A 21274-nucleotide genomic window follows, 5' to 3' on the forward strand; every position below is an offset into this window, starting at 1 on the left:
AATTTAACCCAACCCAACTCAAAAACAAAGGGGCGGGTACTACGTCTGTCAATGAGCTTAAGAGAAAAGGATTTTACGGTAAGATCTTACAAAAATCCATTTTTCTCTGTCGCTCATTGACAGACGTAGTCCTCCTTGATTATTATCAACTCGGGACGTCCCAAAGCAGTGCCACAAATGAGGGGTGGGAAAATGGAAATCAAAATTCAATCTAGAAGGCCCAACCGGTGCCAACTAGAAGTCTTAAAGGCTCATCAAATCAAAAGATGAGACTCAACTGAAATTCCAACGGAAAAAAACCCTCGAGGTAGACCACCGGTCTCCTCAAATTCCGGCCTGCAAAACCTTGCGGCCAAAAGAGGCATCTGACAATGCCATCACATCAACTTTATAAAATTTTGTAAAGGTATGCACCGACGACCAGGTAGCCACCTTGCAAACCTGGACCACTGACGCCTGATGGCGGTAGGCCCAGGAAGTACTGAGCGCTCGAGTGGAGTGCGCCTTAACAGGGAACGGAGGATTCCGACCCTTAATAGAATAAGCCTGTACCACCGTCTGCCTAATCCATTTGGAGATAGTCACGGCAGATGCAGGCAACCCCTTTCTGGGGCCATCCGTGATCACAAATAGTGAATCCGTCTTACGGAACGATTCCGTAGTCTTCAGGTATACCCTGATTGCCCGCACCACATCCAAGGAATGCAACGCACATTCCCGAGGATGACTGGGCTTAGGACACAAGGAAGGTAGCACAATATCTTCATTCAGATGAAAGTCTGAAACCACCTTAGGAAGAAAAGATGGCTTCGGATGAAGAACTACCTTATCCCTATGAATCCCCAGATATGGGGAATGACACGATAATGCAGCCAGTTCTGACACCCTGGGTGCAGAAGTGATAGCCACCAAGAAGGCCACCTTCTGGGATAAAGTAAGCAAGGGAATCTCCCTGATATTTTCAAAGGGAGGTTTCTGAAGAACCGACAACACCAAATTAAGATCCCAGGGTGGTAAGGGCGCGCGCACTGGCGGAGCCAGGTGCCGCACTCCCTGGATGAAATTCCGTACCAAGGAATGAGTAGCCAAAGGTTTCTGAAAGAAGATTGCCAACGCTGAAACCTGACCCTTGATAGTGCTCAAGGATAGTTTCTGCTCAACCCCCTTTTGCAGAAAAAGCCAAGATTCGGGTCACCGAATAGGTACGTGGGGGGAAAACTCCAACGATTCACACCACGCAATATAAGCCTTCCATGTGCGATAATAGACTTTGCTGGAAGTCGCTTTCCTTGCTTTAACTAGAGTAGGAATAACTGAAGCTGACAATCCTCTGTCCTTCAGTACCTGGGTCTCAATGGCCAGGCCGTTAAAGCCAGCGACTGTAAAGCACGATGGAAGATCGGTCCTTGAAACCGCAGATCCTCCCTGAGAGGAAGTCTCCAAGGAGCGTCCGCGACTAGTCTGCCCAAGTCGGCGTACCCGGCTTGACGAGGCCAGCCCGGAATTACCAGGATAACTGGAGTTCCCTCCACCTCTATCCTGCGGAGAAATCTCAGCAGTAACTTGAGAGGGGGGAAGACATACAGTAGCTGATACTGCCCCTACGGGGCGCTCAGCGCGTCTGCTGCGTCCGCTAGAGGATCGCGGGCGCGAGCCCTGTTGAGCCGACCTGCCAAAAGATCCATATCCGGGGTGCCCCAATGAAGGGACAGCTGGTGAAATACCTCTGGATGAAGAGACTATTCCTCTTGATCCAGAATCTGACGGCTGAGATAATCTGCCTGTCCACCCCCCGGATAAATATCGCGGAGAGAGCTGGAACAACTGTTCCGCCCAATAAAGAATGTTGGCCACTTCTATGGCCGCCAGGGCACTCTTGGTGCCCCTTGGTGATCGACATAAGTCATGACCGTGGCATAGTGCGATCGGTCCAGTAAATCAGACAAAGTCTGATCGCTCTCAGTACCAACACATTTATCGGTAACCTGGAATTTATCAGAAGAAATGACTTCCCCTGGCTGAACATCGGAGACCGAAGCCACCAGACCAGAGCCTCCCTGGTCCGCTCGCTCAATCGGATCCGATTGTCCAGGGAATCGGGATTCCGATTCCATATGAGAAGAATCTCCTCTTGGAGAATTCGGGTATGAGACTGGGCAAACGGTACTGCCTCTAAGGAGGCGACCATCAGTCCCAGCCAGTTGACGGACAGCAACATCCGAATCATTGACTGAATCTTCTGGAGTTTCTCCGCATGGAGAAACACTCTTGCCAAGGATGTATCCAAAATTAGGCCCAGATAGTTCAGTCTCCTGGTGGGAACCAGCCTGTGAAGATGGGGATATGAAGATAGGCATCCTAAATGTCTATGGACGCCAGGAAATCCCCCTGATGCAGGGAGGCCACCACTGTACGGATGGACTCCATCTCTCCCAAGACCAGAATTGGACGCACCTAGCCCTTTTTCCTGGGCATTGTGAACAGGTTCGACTAGAACCCCTGAAACTGTCCAAGGAATGGGAACTACCACTTCTTGTTGCATCAAGTTGTCCCCCGCAAAGCTTTTTAAGCGACCCGGGGATGTCGAATATTGGAAGGGAAGAATCGCACCAGTGGAAGTGATCGAAACTCGATCTTGTATCCCGACCGTATGACCTCGCGAACCCCTTTATCCGGGATTCTGGAAAGCCATGGATCCGGAAACCAGTGAAGACGTCCCCCCACCCTACAGATGGGTGCGGCCCATTCTGTCAATCCAACGGGATAACAGTGGCATTATTTAGTCTGGAAATCGGTGAGTCCACTATTGGTGGTACCGTCTGTAACGGATCTTTGTACCCCAGGTGGGCACATCCGCCGAAACTGTGTCTCCTGTCCTCCAAACGCACCCACAGCCTGCAGAGAAGCCATATCCAGCCCGTAACCCCTCAATCACGAGACAATCCACACAGGTGTTGAGGGTTAGCCATGCAGAGCTTAAACTGTTTATTACATTCCAAGACAACAGTTTTACATACAGTTAGGGAAACTCCCCTTAGCCTTTCCACAGAAGGGGGGGAAGGGAACAGGGACCAACCAATGAGAACTGAACATTTGTACATTTGAAACATGCAGTCTTAATACACACCCCCTGCGGAGAGATGTCTCCAACTCAGACCATTGTCTGCCATGAATCCACACACTTAGACACAGAAACAGGAGGGGGGGGGATGGGTTGTAACATTACATTACATTAACTCAATGCCATGAGTCAGTTGTTCAGAGGATGAATAAAGGGAAAATAAAATGCAATGTCCCAAACTCATAAGAAAATGACACAAAGGGGTTTACAATCCAGGGACAGGGTGATCCGTCACCCATAGTGACGGCTAGTACCGTCACATCTCTTCCCCCCAAAGGTAGACTAATCCAGGTACTAGACCTCCAACTGGTCTGTGCCTGAATTAGTCGGGTAACAAATCCCAAAGAGTCAATGTCTGTTTGCCTGGATAATTCGTCGGCGTTGCCGTTTTGCTTTCCAGGGCAGTAGTGGATGGTAAAGTCAAAAGGCTGCAGCGCCAAACTCCAGTAGCTTCTGGCCCATAGTCTGTCGGTAGGAGGCTTGCGCACAGTCCCCTCCAAAACACACAGTGACAGTGGGTTCTGTCACATTTCTCCCCTTTTAAAAACAGGCTAACGAGGTTCCTGACCCTCAACTGGTCTGGACCTGCGTTAGTCACAAACTTCCACCCCAGGCAACCAGGAAAACTAAAAGAACGACTCTGGCGCTGGGGAGCAACACCGCACATAGGGTCTCCCATGAATAAAAACAGCCGCTGCAGAGTGGGAACAGCTGTCTGCACTCCTCTGATCCAGGGCAGGGTTGCAGATATTGGGGGGAGCTGAATAATTCTCTGCCCTGATGCCAGCGCTTCCGCTGGTAGGGAATGTAGGCTGGTAGGGCTATGCATTTGGGGAGAAAAAGGTACTTGCTTTTCTCCTGGTGTAGTTACGAGCCGCTGAGAAGGTATCTTGCAGGGACTGTCTCCCGGATTTTTCATCTCTGGTTCTGATGCTGGGCAGAGACCATAAGCACTCTGTCCTGTAGCCAGCGCTTCTGCTGGGGGGATGAACATTGGGGTAGTGTCCAATTGCTGGGGAGGGAGAATTGCTTCCTCTACTCCCGGTGGGGATATCTGCTGTTGGGAAAACAGCTCACGCAGATCCTCTCTCAAACTCTCCGGATCCAACTCTTTTTCTGATGCTGGGCAGATGCCAGGGGCACTCTGCCCTGTAGCCAGCGCTTCTGCTGGGGCGATAAACACTGGGGTAGTGTCCAAGTGCTGGGGAAACGGCTCACTGAGGTCACCCCTCGGACTCCCTGGATCTACCTCTGAGGGTGGGCAGAGGCCAGCGGCACTCTGCCCCGTAGCCAGCGCTTCTGCTGGGGGGATAAACACTGGGGTAGTGTCCAAGTGCTGGGGAAACGGCTCACTGAGGTCACCCCTCGGACTCCCTGGATCTACCTCTGAGGGTGGGCAGAGGCCAGCGGCACTCTGCCCCGTAGCCAGCGCTTCTGCTGGGGGGATAACCACTGGGGTAGTGTCCAAGTGCTGGGGAAACGGCTCACTGAGGTCACCCCTCGGACTCCCTGGATCTACCTCTGAGGGTGGGCAGAGGCCAGCGGCACTCTGCCCCGTAGCCAGCGCTTCTGCTGGGGGGATAAACACTGGGGTAGTGTCCAATTGTTAGGGAGGGAGAATTACTTCCTCTACTCCCGGTGGGGGTATCTGCTGTTGGGAGCCGCCACTCCTCATCGCTCCCAAAATCTGGGTCTCCGTACATTTTTTGATGGAGCAGCCCCACGCCGCCATAGCCAACGTCTTCTGTTGGGCTGCCATCTGCTGTACCTGGCCACAGTTGAGCCGCGAACCACCGGAGGGCTCTGTAGCTGGCGTCCAGCCTCATTTCCTCCTGGACCAATCTTCCGAGCTCCGTCTTCCCTTCATCTCGCGGTCGTTCCCTCAGGAACACCTCTCGCGCACGGTACTGCTTCCGGTACATCTCTGTGGAGGAGGGAAGGATCTTCCCCTGATGGTGCCGCTCGTGGCTTAGCGCCTCATGCCAGAGTTGCCGGTGGATCACATCCTCCCAGCCGAGCCTGGTGATCCGTCACCCATAGTGACGGCTAGTACCGTCACATCTCTTCCCCCCAAAGGTAGACTAATCCCACCGTCCCTCTTTATAATGAGGGATTCCTCAAACTGATAGCGCCTAGCAATGCATTTGGAAATAGCAGGGGTTCGTTTTCAGACGACCCCATTTGGGCAAGGGAAACCCTTCACCATTTTGGTAGGCTTGCTAGTACCAAAAAAAGGAATATCAGTCTCAGCTACCTCTGCCGGTGTAACCTCAAGATTTAAGGTTTCCCGGACAGACACAACTAGTGCTTCCACCAATGCTTCTTGTGCTATGGCGGAGGCAGAAGCGTCCTCCTCACTGTCTGAGGAGACCGTACCTGAGACAACAACCCCAGAAAAAGGGCTGCAATGACCAGCTCAGAATCCGTATCTGAAGTATCAGATGACATAGGGGTAGGCGGGGGTCGCTCTTCTTGACCCCCGTCCCTGACAGGCTACCTCCACCCGGGACACCAAAGACTCCAAAACTGCTGATAATGCATCATCACAAGTGGGGTACTGGAGGGTCCTGCAGCCACCTCGAGGGGATCAGGTGGGGATACATCCATCCCAGAGAGGGGCCCGCGTCCACCAACAAACCCGACAGGGGGGAAAGGGGGAACATTCTACTCACCATACCGGAACCAGGCGGGCGCCAACTCCTGGCAGAACCCCTCTCCACCGGGGTGGGGGGGCTGTCGACCAATACGGACGCCGTGACTCAGTTTGTAACTGGTCATTGGCGTCCAGGCGAGACGTTTAACTCGCAGGGTCAGTCCCCGTCCAGTGGGACTATGTCGCGGCCGACCCAGCGCGGAGCTAGGGCCTGCACGCGCTCGTAGGCTGAACTGGGGTGACCACTGGATCTCAACATCCAACCCGTCGCCCAGTTTCAGCGTACTTGCTTGAAGATCTCACAGGAACACTGGAGAAGAAAAGCTGCCTAAAAAAGTATTTCTAAAAAATCTTGCCAGGACCAAAGATCCCAGCAAGGAACTTAGGTCCTTACTCCTAACTAGACAGAAAAAAACTGATATCCTGTAGCAGGAAGTGAGAGGATATACCCTCTGGGACTGCCCCCAAGGTGTGGCCAGAACGTTTTCTTTCCTGTCTAGTCCTACTCCTGTAGAGGGCAGTATAACCCGAGTTGATATTAATCAGGGAGGACTACGTCTGTCAATGAGCGACAGAGAAAAAAAGAACAAGCACAATTTTTAGCAATGTAGCGCACCCCAACACATGGCAGTGCATTACTTTGAGTTGTGCTTCTGTGCACGTACATTCCCTAGAGTAAATATGAATGGCATCGTAACTCACTAATGTGCATATGGTGCTTTTATGAACATTGCAATAATGATAGGGTGGGCCTGGAGTTGGGCTTTAGAGAAGCAAGGTGGTCAACATGACACCAGGCAACTAGCATTTTCAGACAGCAAAGACAGTATTTTCAGCCTCTAAGCTTCTCCCAGGAAAAGTTCCCTTTAAAGAAGTGTTGTATTGTGCAGCATTTTAAAGAAGAGCCTTTTGGCCCACTTCAACATAAACATGATATAATACTTCCCAAGCCTTACTGTAAAGATGCCATATATTTTATATCGTCTACTGAAGGTAGTCAGAAAACCTGAAGCAGCTGTATACAAGTTAGATTAAGTGGCTTTTTCATTTTAGGCTGTATATGTGCTATACTACAGTAGCACAAGGTACAAAGTAGCAGACAAGAATGATTACAGAAGTCCACCCACTTTTCGAAAAGAGGGAATAAACCTTCGTATTTTGTAGTTTTGATGAAAGTGATCAACACAAAAATATACCCTTTGTTTTAAGAAAGCAATGCCAAATTTTATTTGGGAGATTTTTGGTTTCTTTTCATTCACATACCCCTAACTGACTAGTTACTGGCCTATAAACTGCCAAAATATGTTAAGCAGATGGTTTTGAGGACAACCCCCCCAAAATTAGTATCTTTTATATGCTGTCTGTTCACATTTTAATTGGTATAAACATAATTAATAATAATAAAAATAAACAAAAAAGTAATAAGAAAAAAAGCAGGATAAATGCAGGTTGTCACTTTTCCTGTTACTTACTTGAACACAGCATTATCAGGGTAGTTTGTATATCCTACAGCATTTGCCCCTCTTAGTAACATCTGGAAGGGTATGTTAGGAATGAGCTGCCTCAATTCCTGCAGACGTCTCCAAGGGCATTCATAAAGGAAGCGCATGGCAACATCAAAAGTAGCACCTTTAAAAAGAGACATTAATAACAGTCACACTACAACAAAATCACGCATACCATTGTCATTTAACATAAAAAAAGTAAAAATATAAATAACCAGGAGAGTTTGGACATCAAATCTCATAAAAACAGAATGTCAAAGCACTGAAATAGCTTAGCTAAAAAGTGTTGAAACTGAACTAGAGGAGACTAAAAAAAAAATAAATAAATAAAAAGACCTACTATGAAAAAAAAATGATCAAGACAGCCAAATAATTCATGCTAAAAAATGCAAGAGCAAGAAAAACTCCACAATCCGATCTTTGAATATGGTTAAATAAAAATGCTGTGCTCCACTATGATTGAAATATTACTCTGTTGTATGTTTATTAAAACAGGAATAACTTGCTCCTAATGGCCAATTCAGGTTTTAATCCATTGAATCTGATTGGTTAGTCAAACTATTGCCATCATTATATACAAACACTGAGCACATATCCTTTGTTACAGGTCCTCTTCCATAACTGCATCATGACTGGAATTGACACACTGAAAATCTGTCAAGCTGTCAAAATCTGGATACCATGATCCGGCATAGTTACCATGCCCAGTGACACATTAAAAAGTACAGGAAAAGCAAATAAATGCACTAGAAATACAGAGAATATTGCACAAAATGTCATGAATAGTAATTTGTAAGATATATTGTCAATATTATGTCTTACCTCCCCAGTTTTCCAGACTGAAGAGATTGTTGAAGTTGTGTGAGACAAAAGGAGAGATATTTTTAAGGTCATGAGTACGAACACGGGTGGCAAGAAGAGATTGGTGGGCATCTCTGAAGGTTGTGTCCATTAGAAGAAGTCCACGGTGCTTGCGTATAGCCTTGGCAAACTCCTCTGGACCTTCTCGAAGAAGGATATCCCTGAATCCAGAAGGAGGCGCACCTAGCACATATGAATTAAAAAATAGTAAATAATAAAACTCAACTCCCTTTGAACCCATCAACCTGCTACACACACAAACACATATCTGTGATGTTTATTTGATGCCATGTTTAATCAAAGCTAACTATTATTGGTAAACATGCATATTTAGCATTTAACAAAGTGGCATTTACAAGCTTTGGGAACTCTCTGCAATGTTCTCACAAGATTTGTATCTGAAGAAAAGTCAGATATTGCCTGCATGTTTTAAAGGAGAAGTTCACTTTTTTCAGGTACAAAAATATGCATTTATTATGTCCTTTGTTAGGGACCTGTACAACAGATCGTGGTGTAATGCCTCAGATACAGGCAGGCAGTTACACAATAAGCTACCTAGAGCGTTCATCAGCGCCCTGGTAATGCATTGAGAACCAAAAGCTGAAAGTCGCAAAGGCTGTCGGGACTTGTGGTTTTCCCATTCACAGAACACTTTAGATCATGGCAGCGAGTTGGGGGGGGGGGGGGGGGGAGAAAATCTGCTGCTCGCTGTCAAAACAGGGACGGGGTGGGGGATGCTGATGCATTTGCAACATGTTATATCCTGAACATGTTACAAAAGGTGAACTTATCCTTTCAAATCCCAAGAGGGGTCTTGTATACTCAGGCTGTATCCCTATTATATTGGTTAAATATCCTCTTTAAAAAAGTAAAATTTTTGTTATTTTAATAAACTCTCTGAAAGCACACGTAAACCCTAAAAATTAACATGTGTTATTTGTTCTTATTTGGTTTATTAAACATAGCACTTATTATATTTTGTTCAATCTGCTCAAAAAGTTAAAAAAAAAAAATGGATTTTTGTCTTACCGTAAAATACTTTTCTCTGATGTGCATTGACGGACACAGCTCCATATCTTTTTTTGACCCTTGGGTTATGCTGCTATCCATAGTAGTAGAGTAGGACACTAGGCAGGAAAAAAGTTTGACTACGCCTTTATGGCAGTCCGAGGGGGTATACTCCCGCTTCCTGCTCTAGCGCTTGAGTTTTTTTAACAAGCAGTGTCATAAGAACATAAACTCCCCACTCATTAGAGGGGGTGTTGTGCCTGTCAATGAACATCAGAGAAAGGATTTTACAGTAAGACAAAAATCCAGTTTTCTCTTTTGGTCATTGACGGACACAGCTCCATATCTTCTTTGACCCGTGGGACATCCCAAAGAAGTGTCAATATGAGGGGTAGGGAGAAACACAGCAATAAACATACTTCCCAAATGCTAAACCTAGCAAACCAGCTGAAACAGGATCGCAAATAGGAAACAACTTGAGCTCACCCGGCAAAAATGTACACCCTCAAAGAGTACTAATCCTCTCCAACAGTGGCTTCAAAACATTGCAGCCAAAGGCGGCATCAACAGATGCCAACATATCTACCCTAGAAACTTTTGTGAAAGTGTGCACGGACGACCAGGTGGCTGCATGCAGACCTTCACCACTGATGCCAGATGACAGAAGGCCCAAGAGGCACTAAGCGTCCTCGTAGAATGCACATTAATAGGAAAACAGAGGATCCTGACCTTACAATAGGCCTGCACCACTGTCTGCCTGACCCATCGGAAAAAGTCAAAGCAGACATAGTCAGCCCCTTACGGGAACCATCCGTAATTACAAACAGGGAATTCTGATTTTTTGGAACGACTCAGTCACCGCCACGTACACCCTGACTGCCCGAACCAATTCCAAAGAATGTAAGGCAATCTCTTTAGGGTGCTTAGGCCAAGATCACAAGGAAGGCAACACAATGCTTTGATTTAAATGGAAACCAGAGACGACCTTAGGAACAAACTGGCAGGGGCAAAGATCCACTCTATCTCCGTGAACCACTAAGTAAGCTGAACAACAAGGCAGCTGCCAGATCTGACACCCTTGGTGTAGAAGAAAAAGCCACCAAGAAGGCTACCCGCTGGGATAATGTAAGCAGAGGAATCTTGCAAATATTTTCCAACAACGCTTACTGAAGAACCGACACCGTCAAGGTGAGATCCCAGGAGGGCAACAGAGACCGTACTGGGGGAGCCCAGTGGTGAACTCCATGAACAAAGGTGCAAACCACAGAAGGCATAGCCAAGAACTGCCAATGGTCGAACTTGCCCTTGATGTTACCCAAGGCCAGGTGCTGCTCAACACCTTGTTGGGGAAACCAAATCTGAATCACTGAAAAGAAGCGGAAATGATCCCCAGGGACTTCGCATCCGCAAAGTACGTTCCTCAAAGGCAATGGTAAATCTACCTAAAAGTAGATTTACTAACTTGCAGCAGCGTGGAAATCACTGGTTCAGACAACCCTCTAGCCTTCAGCACTTGGCTTCAACAGCCAAGCCGTTAAAGCCAGCGACTGTAAAGCAAGATGGAAGATTGGCCCTTGAGCCAACAGATCCCCTCTAAGAGGAAGTTTCCAAGGAGCATCGAGGACCAACCATAACAGATCTGCGTACCAAGACCAGCGAAGCCAGTCTGGAGCCACTAGGATGCCGTAATCCCTTCTGCCTCGAGCCTATGCAGGAGACTTGGCAGAAGTTCCAGAAGAGGAAAAGCAGATTTCAGACAACATCGGCACCAAAGGAGCCACCAGTGCCATCTGTGGCGTCGGCCAGGGGATCCCAAGACCGTGCAACAAACCCAAACACCTTTCCGTGCAAACGAGAGGCCAACAGGAACAACTCGGGAGTTCCCCACCAGAGACACCACTGATGAAACACCTGCGTAGGAGATGTCCAGTATATCAATCGGTAGTCTGGATTCTTCTAGAGGCCACACCCCCCCAACACAATCCATGTCAAAACCTGGACAGGCTGGCATCCATGGTGACCCCCCGTCCAGTACAGGGGAAAGAAGATTCACCCTGTTGAAGCACCGGAGAGCGAAGCAGGGACCTTCTCATACCCTGGCTCAACAGGATCACATTGTCTAGAGACTGTGGATCCTCACTTCATATAGCAAGGAACTCTCTTGCAGAGGTCTCGTGTTGAAAGATTTTGTCCCATTGGAGGAACAACCTGGCTGAGGCCGAGTCCAGAACAGACCCAGATAGTCCACCTAGGTGGACGGAACCAGAGCCAATACCTGGAAATTTAATTTCCAACCAAACTCCTACAGAGTCCACACAGTGATCTCCCGGTTGTCCGTCAGAAGAGTGGGAGACTCATAGAAGATGATCACCCAGGTACTCCAGTACCACAATCCCCAGCTGACGCAACAATGCCAACACCGGGGCCAACACTCGTGAAAGCCTGAGGAGCTGAGGTGAGACTTCTTGACAATGCTCCTTGCCCACAGCAAGCGAAGGAAACGTGGATGACCGACATAGAGCGGGCAGCTTAGACAGTCACTCAGACAGCCACGAGTAGGCCGCAAAGCGGCGACCTAAATTTGCAATCCGATCCAGCCACATGAGGGGCAGACACGACGATGAAACATCCGCCCCCCCCCCAGTCCAATAACCACTGCAGGGAGCCCAAAGGACATCCCTGCCCCAGTCACTAACCCCCAGGGGCCCGGGAACCCGCTCAAAAACCCCTGTGTGCGATCCGGGCAGCCTGGTCAGCAACAACCACATCCACCCCCTTCTGGAGCATGTGGCAAAGCCAGCTCCTACCTCACCCAGGGAGGGCGGGGGGAGAGTGGGGGTGGGTATGGGGCCAAAAGACCCACAGTGACTGTTTAGAGGGAATGGGGGAATGAAAGGGAACCCGGGGGTTCGATCATCCCAGCCCTCGTCCAGTGGGGCTACGTCGCTGGCCAGACTGGGAAGACCGTAAGGATCTGGGATATCCAATCTGACGCCCAGTCCGGCAGTTGATTGTTTCTCTCACAGGAACCAAATTGATTGTAGTTCTCGCGGGAACAAAAATAATAAAAAATATAATTTTTGTAAGATCTTACCGTAAAATTATTTTCTCTGAGTCCTCTGACAGACACAGCCACTTCATAGTTTCCTCACAAATGGATAATGCGCCCTCTACAGGAGTAGGCTAGGCAGTAAAACTTCATAGGAAAACTTTTCACTAGACACACCTTTAGGGGCTGTCCCTTCAGACATTACCCCAGACACATCGTGCTTACTAATCAGTTTAATAGCAAGCAGTGAAGGTAAACACAACCAACCCCAAAATAGAGGGGCGGGGGCTGCATCTGTCAGAGTACTCAGAGAAAATAATTTTACGGTAAGATCAAACAAAAATAATTTTTTCTCTTACAACCTCTGACAGACGCAGCCACTTCATAGTTTCCTCACAAATGGGACGTCCCATAGCAGTGTAGGCATGAGGGGTGGGAAGAAATTTAACCAACAAAAAACAACGGCAACGATTTATCCAGGAAAGTAAAAAACAGCCAACAGGACAACAGGAGCTCAACCAACAGGAGCTTACCCCAAAACAAAAATTCACCCCACGAAGAGAGAACCAAGTCTCTTCAGCAAACAGCAGCCGCAAAACTTTGTGGACAAAGGAAGCATCCGAGGATGCCATCAAATCAATCTTGTAGAATTTTGTAAAAGTGTGTACGGACGACCAGGTCGCCGCTTTACACACCTGAGCCACAGAAGCCTGATGGTGGAAAGCCCAAGAGGCACTCATAGCTCTAGTGGAATGCGCCCTCACAGGGAAAGGAGGAACCTGACCCTTAAGTGAATAGGCCTGAACAATAGTCTGTCTAATACATTTGGAAATGGTTGCAGTGGATGCAGCCGAACACTTACGAGGTCCCTCCGGAAGGACAAATAAGGAATCAGACTTCCAAAAAGATTCCGTGGCCGACAGGTAAACCCTGATCGCCCGGACCACATCCAGCGAATGCAGAGCAAATTCTTTGGGATGCTTGGGCTTCCCACAAAGTGAAGGCAAAACGATATTCTCATTGAGGTGGAAGGCAGACATCAACGCATCTGAGGCGTCTGCCAGAGGATCTCGAGCTCTGGCCACAAACCTTTCCACCTTTCTGTTCAGACGAGACGCGAACAGATCCATGTCCGATGTGCCCCACCGGGAACACAGGAGACGGAACACCTCCGGATGCAGGGACCATTCCCCCTGATCCAAGGACTGACAACTCAGATAGTCCGCCTGCCAGTTCTCCACTCCAGGAATGTGAACAGCGGAGAGAGCTGGAACGTGCACCTCAGCAAGTCAGAATCTCGGATACCTACCGGGCCCTCCTGGTGCCTCCTTGGTGAGTGATGTAAGTCACAGCCGTGGTATTGTTGGTTTGAACCTGAACCGGGTGACTGTGCAACCGAGGCGTCCAATGGAGCAGGCAGAGTTTGATCGCCCTGAGCTCCAGAACATTTATCAGTAAGGAAGATTCCTCCCTCGACCACATTCCCTGGGCACAAAGAGTGCCCAGTACTCCACCCCAGCCCATCAGGCTGGCATCCGTGGGGATCACCATCCACAACAGCGGCAGAAAAGACTTGCCCTGGCTCAGAGTTGGAGGCAAAAGCCACCATGAAAACTCCGACCTCGTGCGATGGCTCAAACAAACCATTCTGTCTAAAGACTGAGGGTCCTTGTTCCATTTGGCAAGGATCACTGCCTGCAGAGTCCTCGTGTGAAACAGGGAAAACAGGATTGCCTCTAAGGCCAACACCATCAGCCCCAGGGACCATATGCAGGTCCGCAGGGAGGAGAGATCGTTGGCTGAGGGTCCTGATCTCGCCCTGCAAGGTCAGAAGCTTGTCCTCTGGAAGGAAAACCTTCGCTTGAGCGGAGTCCAAGACCATACCCAGAGAATCCAGACGTACTGACAGGGTCAGTGCCGACTTCTGGACGTTGATGGTCCACCTAAATTCCCTTGAGCGTCTGAACCATGACTGTCAGATCGTCTGCCAGAGTGGCACATGAACCTGCTCGAAGCAGGAGGTCGTCCAGATAACCGAGGACCGCAATCCCCCTCTTGCGCAACAGAGCCAGCATCGGAGCCAAAACCTTGGTGAAGATACTTGAAGCAGAAGCCAGACCAAAGGGTAATGCCACAAATTGAAAGTGCTCTTCCACTACTGCAAAGCGGAGATACCGCTGATGACGTACGTAGATAGCGATGTGCAGATACGCATCTTTTAAAATCAATGGAGGCCAGAAAATCTCCTTGGTATAAAGACGCCACTACCGACCAGATGGATTTCATCCAAAACCTCTGCACCCGTACAAAGTGGTTCAGAGTTTTGAGGTCCAGGATTGGACACACCTTGCCCTCCTTTCTGGGCACCATGAACAGGTTGGAATAGAAACCTTGAAACCTGTCCCGCAGAGGAACCGGGACAATAACGCCCTGTGCAAGAAGATCTTGCACTGCCCCCTCGAGATCAGTTAAACGATCTGGAGACAGACAGAGATTTAATGGAAAGAACCTGTCTGCTGGGCGAGACCGAAATTCCATCTTGTACCCTGTATGAATCAGGTCGTGAACCCATTTGTCTTGAATCAAAGACGTCCAGGGTTCCTGAAAGTAACACAGACGTCCCCCCACCCTTAAACTAGGTGAGGGCGTCCCTTCATGTGGAGGAAGACTTGGCCGCAGCACCGGACTGACCGGCCTTGGTCTTACCTGACCAAGCCTTCTTGTTGCTGCCGGAGGCTTTGAATGGTTTAACTTTCTCCTGTGCCCCTGAGGCACGAAAAAGGCCCCAATGAGCCTTGAAGGAGGTGCCTAACCCTTCGTGGACTGGGGAAAAAGAGTACTCTTAGCCCCAGTGAGACCCTTGATCATCTCATCCAAAGAGTCACCAAAAAGGAGATCAGACACAATCTTCTTAGATGCTTGATCCGCCGACCAGCTCTTCAGCCACACCATGTGGCGAAAAGCAATGCCCACCGCAGACAATCTTGCGACCAGGGGAGCCTCATCTAGAGCCGCGTCACACAGATCCACCATAGCCTGGGCCATTTGATCCGTGAGCTCAATGAGAGTCGGGGGAACCGACTCCGACAGGAGGTTGCTCTTAAGCAGCTTAATCCACTCCACGACCGTCTGAGAAACCAGCACGGAGGCGAACACAGGCTTGAGAAGCGAGCCCGCCACGAAGTGCAGGTGACGGGAAAGTGATTCCATGCGCCCATCCACCGGGTCCTTAAACATCAGGGAGTCCTCCACGGGCACCTCCGTGGACTTATTTAACCGCAAAACAGTGTGGTCCACCTTAGGTGACACCGTCCATTGATTGGAAACATTCTGCAAAGGGAAAACAGCGCTGGAAACGCTTGGGCACTACCAGCACATGCTTAATGGGCCGCCATTGCTCGTTCACGATTTTGTGAAACTCCTCGGGGCAGGGGAAAACCTGGTCTGACTTCTGGGCTTTGTGGGAGCCGAAGACAACCTGCTTTCCTGACTGTGTGGGCTCATCATCAATTTGCAAAGTCTCCCTGACTGAGCGAACCAGTGCCTCAACCATAGCGCGTTCCTGCGCTGCAGCGGAGGAGGGCTCCTCCTCGCCGTCTGAGTGTGAGGACAGGGATCCCTCAGGGAGCACAGTGTCCATGGCAACCACATCAGGCTCTTAATCAGAAGACTGAAAGGGGATTGCCCTTTTTTGAACAGCAACTTGTGACATGACAAAATCTACTTTGGAGGCCAAAGTTTCTATGGCTGCAGACAGTGAGTCTAGGGAAGGCGATCCGGATGACCCGGATGCATAAACAAGATCAGTGGGGAAATTTTCACTCTGGGACTCCATATTGGCAATGTTACAACAAAAGGTACACTGGCCCTTAAAATCCGCGATCAGCGGTAGCCGGGTTTGGTGGTGCGGACCGCGGAGTTCCCCTTTAGCTAGCAGATAAACTAATAGAAGCCAAATGTGTCTGAATAGTGCCCAAAAAGGAATAAAGACCCCCTTCCTGTAACAGAGAAAACCATCAGCCACCGCTCTCCACTTTGTCTGCAGAAAGTGAAACTGACTGGGAGGAAGTGACCAAAATCATCACTAGAGGCTGAAGTCCCTCTGAGCCACAAAAACATGGTGCCATAATAAAGTATAGGGAAAGCACAGGGAAAATGGCTGCTGCCCATACAGCGTGGCCTGCCCACATCCAAGATGGCGCCTGAAAACTGCGCCAAACATCCAGCAAGGCCAGAAAATGGCTGCTGCCGTTACACTGATGCAGCCTGTCTGCCCACACCTAAAATGGCAGTCGAAAATGGCGCCAGCGATCAGGAGCCCAGGGAACAAGGCCACCAAGGGAATCCACCACAGGGAACCCCCCAGGACAAGGTACTAGTCACACACACCCCCCCAGGTATTAGATGGCACTATAGCGCCCCCGGCGGGAGCAGGGAGCGCAGGACCTTTCCTGACAGGCCAGGGGGACCTCACAGAGACCGCAGCTCTGAAATCCCCAGGAGTGGGCCCACATATCCCCCCCAGATAACTGTCCCAGGGAAACAGGGGGCGTAGCATCACTCACCATACCATGGACCGTGGGGCTCCGCTCCAATACAGCTCGCCTCCCAACCTGGGGGTGCTGTCAGCCAAGAGGCGTATGCTGCAATTCAGGGCATTCCAGGTTGATGCGTCCCGGCAAAAGTGCTCTTCGCAGGCTCGTCCCCATCCATTGGGGCACCGTCGTGGCGAGGCCTGGGCGGACCACAACCTGCTCACGCTTGTTGGCCAGGCTGGGAGACCATAAGGATCTAGATTTTCCAGTGCAAAACCCCAGCCTGGTTGTCGCTTGTAGTTCACCAGGAGGATCCCCTGACACTAGCTAGTGAGTAAAGAAAAAATAAAATACACATTTATCAAAGAAAATAAAAACGGAGACCGGAGTCCCAGCAGGGAACCTAGGTCCTACTCCTAAGCTAGGCAGCAAGAAACTGATTAGTAAGCACGATGTGTCTTGGGTAATGTCTGAAGGGACAGCCCCTAAAGGTGTGTCTAGTAAAACATTTTCCGATGAAGTTTCACTGCCTAGCCTACCTCTGTATAGGGCACATTACCCATTTGTGAGGAAACTATGAAGTTGTTGCGTCTGTCCGAAGGACGTAAGAGAAAGAAAAAAGTTTTAAAAAGGAAAAAATGCCAGGACCAGAGATCCCAGCAAGGAACTAGGTTCTTACTCCTGACTAGGCAGAAAAAAACTGAAGAGCTAGAGCAGGAAGTGGGATTATACCACCTGGGACTGCCCTATATGCGTAGTCAAACTTTTTTTCACCTAGTGTCCTACTCCTATAGAGAGCAGCATAACCCAAGGGTTAAAGATGATATGGAGTTGTGTCGGTCAATGAACAAAAGAGAAATACCAGTTATTTGCCAAAAAACTTGTGAGCTAATCACTTTGTGTGCTCCCCAACTGTGCTCAAGTTTTATCAGTTAGAATTGCTCCCAGCTCTCTCTGTGGACTACGGAACACTCCTCCCCTCATGTTAGGAGTGAGGTGTTCTTTAGTACTATCCTAGAGTGACAATGCTGTTCCTCCATAGATACAATACGGCAGAATCACCAGGTAAAAATAGGGGAATAAAGATCTGGAAAAAAAGAAAACAAATGCAGCCACCACACGTAAATTATTAAAAATAATAATAATTTGGCTAGAGTTTTACTTTATTCATTTTTTTAAAGTTCTATCGGCACCTTGTGAACTAGATTGGGAAACCCACTGGCTGGGAAACTTTCAATTATCCACTCATCTACAGATGTGGATAATTCGAGACAGTATTGATGATTTTAATTTAAGAAGTTATAGATCCATCTATAAAGTTTATACTGTCTTTTAGAAACTTTTTACAGTCCTAAAGTGTCAAATCTCAAACATTTTTAAATTAGATTTTCTTTAATATTACATTGTGTACCTATTATCCAATGCTCCAAAATGTTCAAGTTGTATACAGTACAAAATACCTGGTTGATCATGCCACTTAGTTCCATCACCTTATTTGCTGTGGCAACATTGTAGCATCCAAATCTCTGGCTGTTGTATTGCCACCTTTACTGCACATGCTCCTCGGGTGTATAACAGGGAACGCATTCAATTGCTATGTTTTCCTATTCTAGCTGTTCCATGTGTCAGTTTCATCATTTTTAGGAGTGGTTCTAGATTGGCAATTGACAAGCTCTCCCATTCTCCTCCTCCAAGTTGTCGTTATTCTCCTCATCTAACAGGGTAGATTTGGCATGGATAATTCATGCATACATTTAACTCCATGCTAGTCAACCCACGTGACACACATTCACGGAGTGCCTCATTGCCGGTGTTATTTCAATACAGCAGAAGCTGTGGATGTGTGTACATTCAAGTTACATATGCAAAGCATGTTTTACACTTGTTTATAAAGTAAATCATAAAGGCTTCTATTTATTCTTATCACGTGACCACAACAGCTCCAATCAGTGCTGTGCGTGCACTGGAACAATTTTCAGGCTTCCTGATATGATGTATCTTGCTTGCTCCTCCTCCACAGGTTTCTTTGTGGCTCTGGGCAAGCATGAAAGTCACGTGACTGCAGTATAAACTGTTCAGCAAAAGGTGTGTTTGGGAGACTTTTTTTCTTCTTAACCACTAGAATTGTTAACTATAAGTGCAATTAGGATGATATATTTAAAATTGTTATTTTAAGTTTAATATCACTAAAGTGATTCAACATTTGTTATTGGGATTGTACATAAAAAATTGCACAAGTAAAAAGAAAACTTACTGATTGGCACAAGGGGCACGACAGGATCAACAGTAGATGGCTTGGCCTTAACAGGGATGGGTGTAGTTGGACCATTTACCATCACGTGACCTAGAAAATTACAGCTTAGTTTAGTCATTTACACAAGTTATTTGGCAGTCATATTTTCTAACAGCTAATGACAAATCTGCATAAATTACACAATGTAATCTGTAAAAAATGAATATATTCTACTTTAACTGTCTAGACAAATAGATAAATACAAATATATGTGTGCCTAATCAAGAAGTCAGAAGTGTCTCGTGTAGGTTAAGGTGCTCAGAGAAGTCTGTTCTGAGCAGAAAAAAGTTGGGTTTGCAGTTTTGGATTAGTAAATCTGGGCTCCAGGACCCATACTCTGATATTTTGCTCACAAACCCTGGGTTCACATTTTGCAAGCAAACAGCATTGTGATTTGTAAAGCTGTGCACAGCCCCCCTAGAATGAGAGCTGAATATGCTTTAGGGCTCCATCCCCCAAAAGAAACCATTGTGCTGCTAGAGGGCAGCAGGTGCACATACAGACTAGAAGTGTATGTCTGTGTGGATGACCATGCTGACACCTGGAGGATACAGATGTTTAAGGAGAAGCATGTGAACTTTATGGAGTTCTGGCCTTAGAAACTGGGATTTATTAGGTTGACTGCCCCTGAATCCTGAGTTGGGGTTGTTTTATAGTCAAGAGGCAGTAGTTTAATCAATTATCTGCCTAGCCTTGCTCCTGCAGAGGGCGCCATTACCCATTAGTGACCATCGGGCGGTGACTGTCAGAGGAAGTAAGAGAAATTAAGGTTTTTAAGTAGCCTAATCAAAGTCCAGATTTAAATGAGATGCTGCGGCATGACCTTAAAAAGGCAATTCATGCTTAAAAACCCTCCAATGTAAGCGCTGTGCAAACTGTTAGTGATATATAAATCCTGTATAATAATAAGATAATAATATGGGTATATTAAAACAATTCTATAAAGAAGAGTGGACCAAAATTCATCCACAGCAATGTGAAAGACACATTGCCAGTTATCACAAATGCTATTAGGTTTAGGGGACAATTACTACATAGGGCAAGGACAGCTTTTTTCTCTTATTAAATGAAATCATCCTTTTAAAACTGCATTTTGTATTTACTCAGGTTATCTTTGTGTAATAATAAAATTATTTTGATGATCTGAATCATTTAGGCCCTTTCTCTTGGATGGATCTGCTTGGTGGACTCCGCTAGCTCAGCGGGAATCGCTCCATTGATCCCCCGCTGAGCAGGCGAATTACAGGTCCGTCTCTGCTCACTGGGCAGACAGAGTCAGATTCTGGCTCTCCTCTGTCCGTTTTTATCCATTCCCCCGACCTGCTGAAAGGACGACGAACGTATCGCCAATTCGCCATCTGTCTGTTTTTAGTGGATCTTGTCAGATCGGATGCCAGACGGGTGTCAGTGGACACATGTCCGCTGACATCCACCTCCCCATAGAGGAGAATGGGTGGCCCGATCAGGTCCACCTGAAAAACAGACAGGTCAGGTGAAAGGGGCTTTAAGTGTGAGAAATATGCAAACAAACAAAAAAAAAAAAAAAGGGGGGGGGGCAAATATTTTTTCACAGCACTGTATGTATGCACAGTATCTGACATCAAATATTGACACTTTGGGTCCAATTTTTAAATTTTCACTTGTACTCACTTTTGTTGCCAGTGGTTTAGACATTAATGGCTGTGTGTTGAGTTATTTTGAGGTGACAGCAAATTTACACTGTTATAAAAGCTGTAAACTCACTACTTTAATTTGTAGCAAAGTGTCATATCTTCAGTGTTGTCACATGAAAAGATATAATAAAATATTTACAAAAATGTGAGGGGTGTACTCACTTTTGTAAGATACTGTATATATTATGCAGAGAAAAGGTTTCAGCACCAAGAGCGGTAGGTATTGCTCATAAAGAAATAACAGCATTCAGCAAGTTTCAGGCATCCCTGCCTTTCATCAAGCTGGCTGCATCCATTTAACAATGCACATAATAAAGCTGGGGATCAGAAATGCTATTAGTAGGATACAAAGTATTCATTGGTTTTAGAGAGAGACAAATAGCATCAAATTACATCATTAACCAATTTCAATTGTATATTTTGTGTAACATAATTATTTAGGTTTGACTTTATATTTATGTTCCTTGCATATAACTTTTGTAATTGCTTTATTATGTATTTTACCCAGATTATATTGTCCCATATTGTGTGGTTGGCCAGATGTCTATTGATGTGGTTGTGGCTGCCTCTTGCTCA

The 21274-nt window shown here is 47.4% G+C and overlaps 1 protein-coding gene across 1 annotated transcript in view; it reads right to left on the minus strand.

Annotated features, from left to right (window-relative positions):
* PC (pyruvate carboxylase) overlaps positions 1-21274 on the minus strand; it is a 674712-nt gene that overhangs the window by 84743 nt on the left and 568695 nt on the right. The window contains exons 12-14 of the mRNA XM_082271181.1: positions 18987-19076; positions 8102-8323; positions 7247-7403 (exon numbers count right to left, since the gene is read on the minus strand). Of these exons, the coding sequence (XP_082127307.1) occupies positions 7247-7403; positions 8102-8323; positions 18987-19076 (469 nt within the window). The remainder of the gene's footprint in view (positions 1-7246; positions 7404-8101; positions 8324-18986; positions 19077-21274) is intronic.

Source organism: Pelophylax lessonae (genome assembly GCF_965119305.1).
Source record: "Pelophylax lessonae genome assembly, chromosome: 10".
In the NCBI taxonomy this organism is placed as follows: Eukaryota; Metazoa; Chordata; class Amphibia; order Anura; family Ranidae; genus Pelophylax; species Pelophylax lessonae.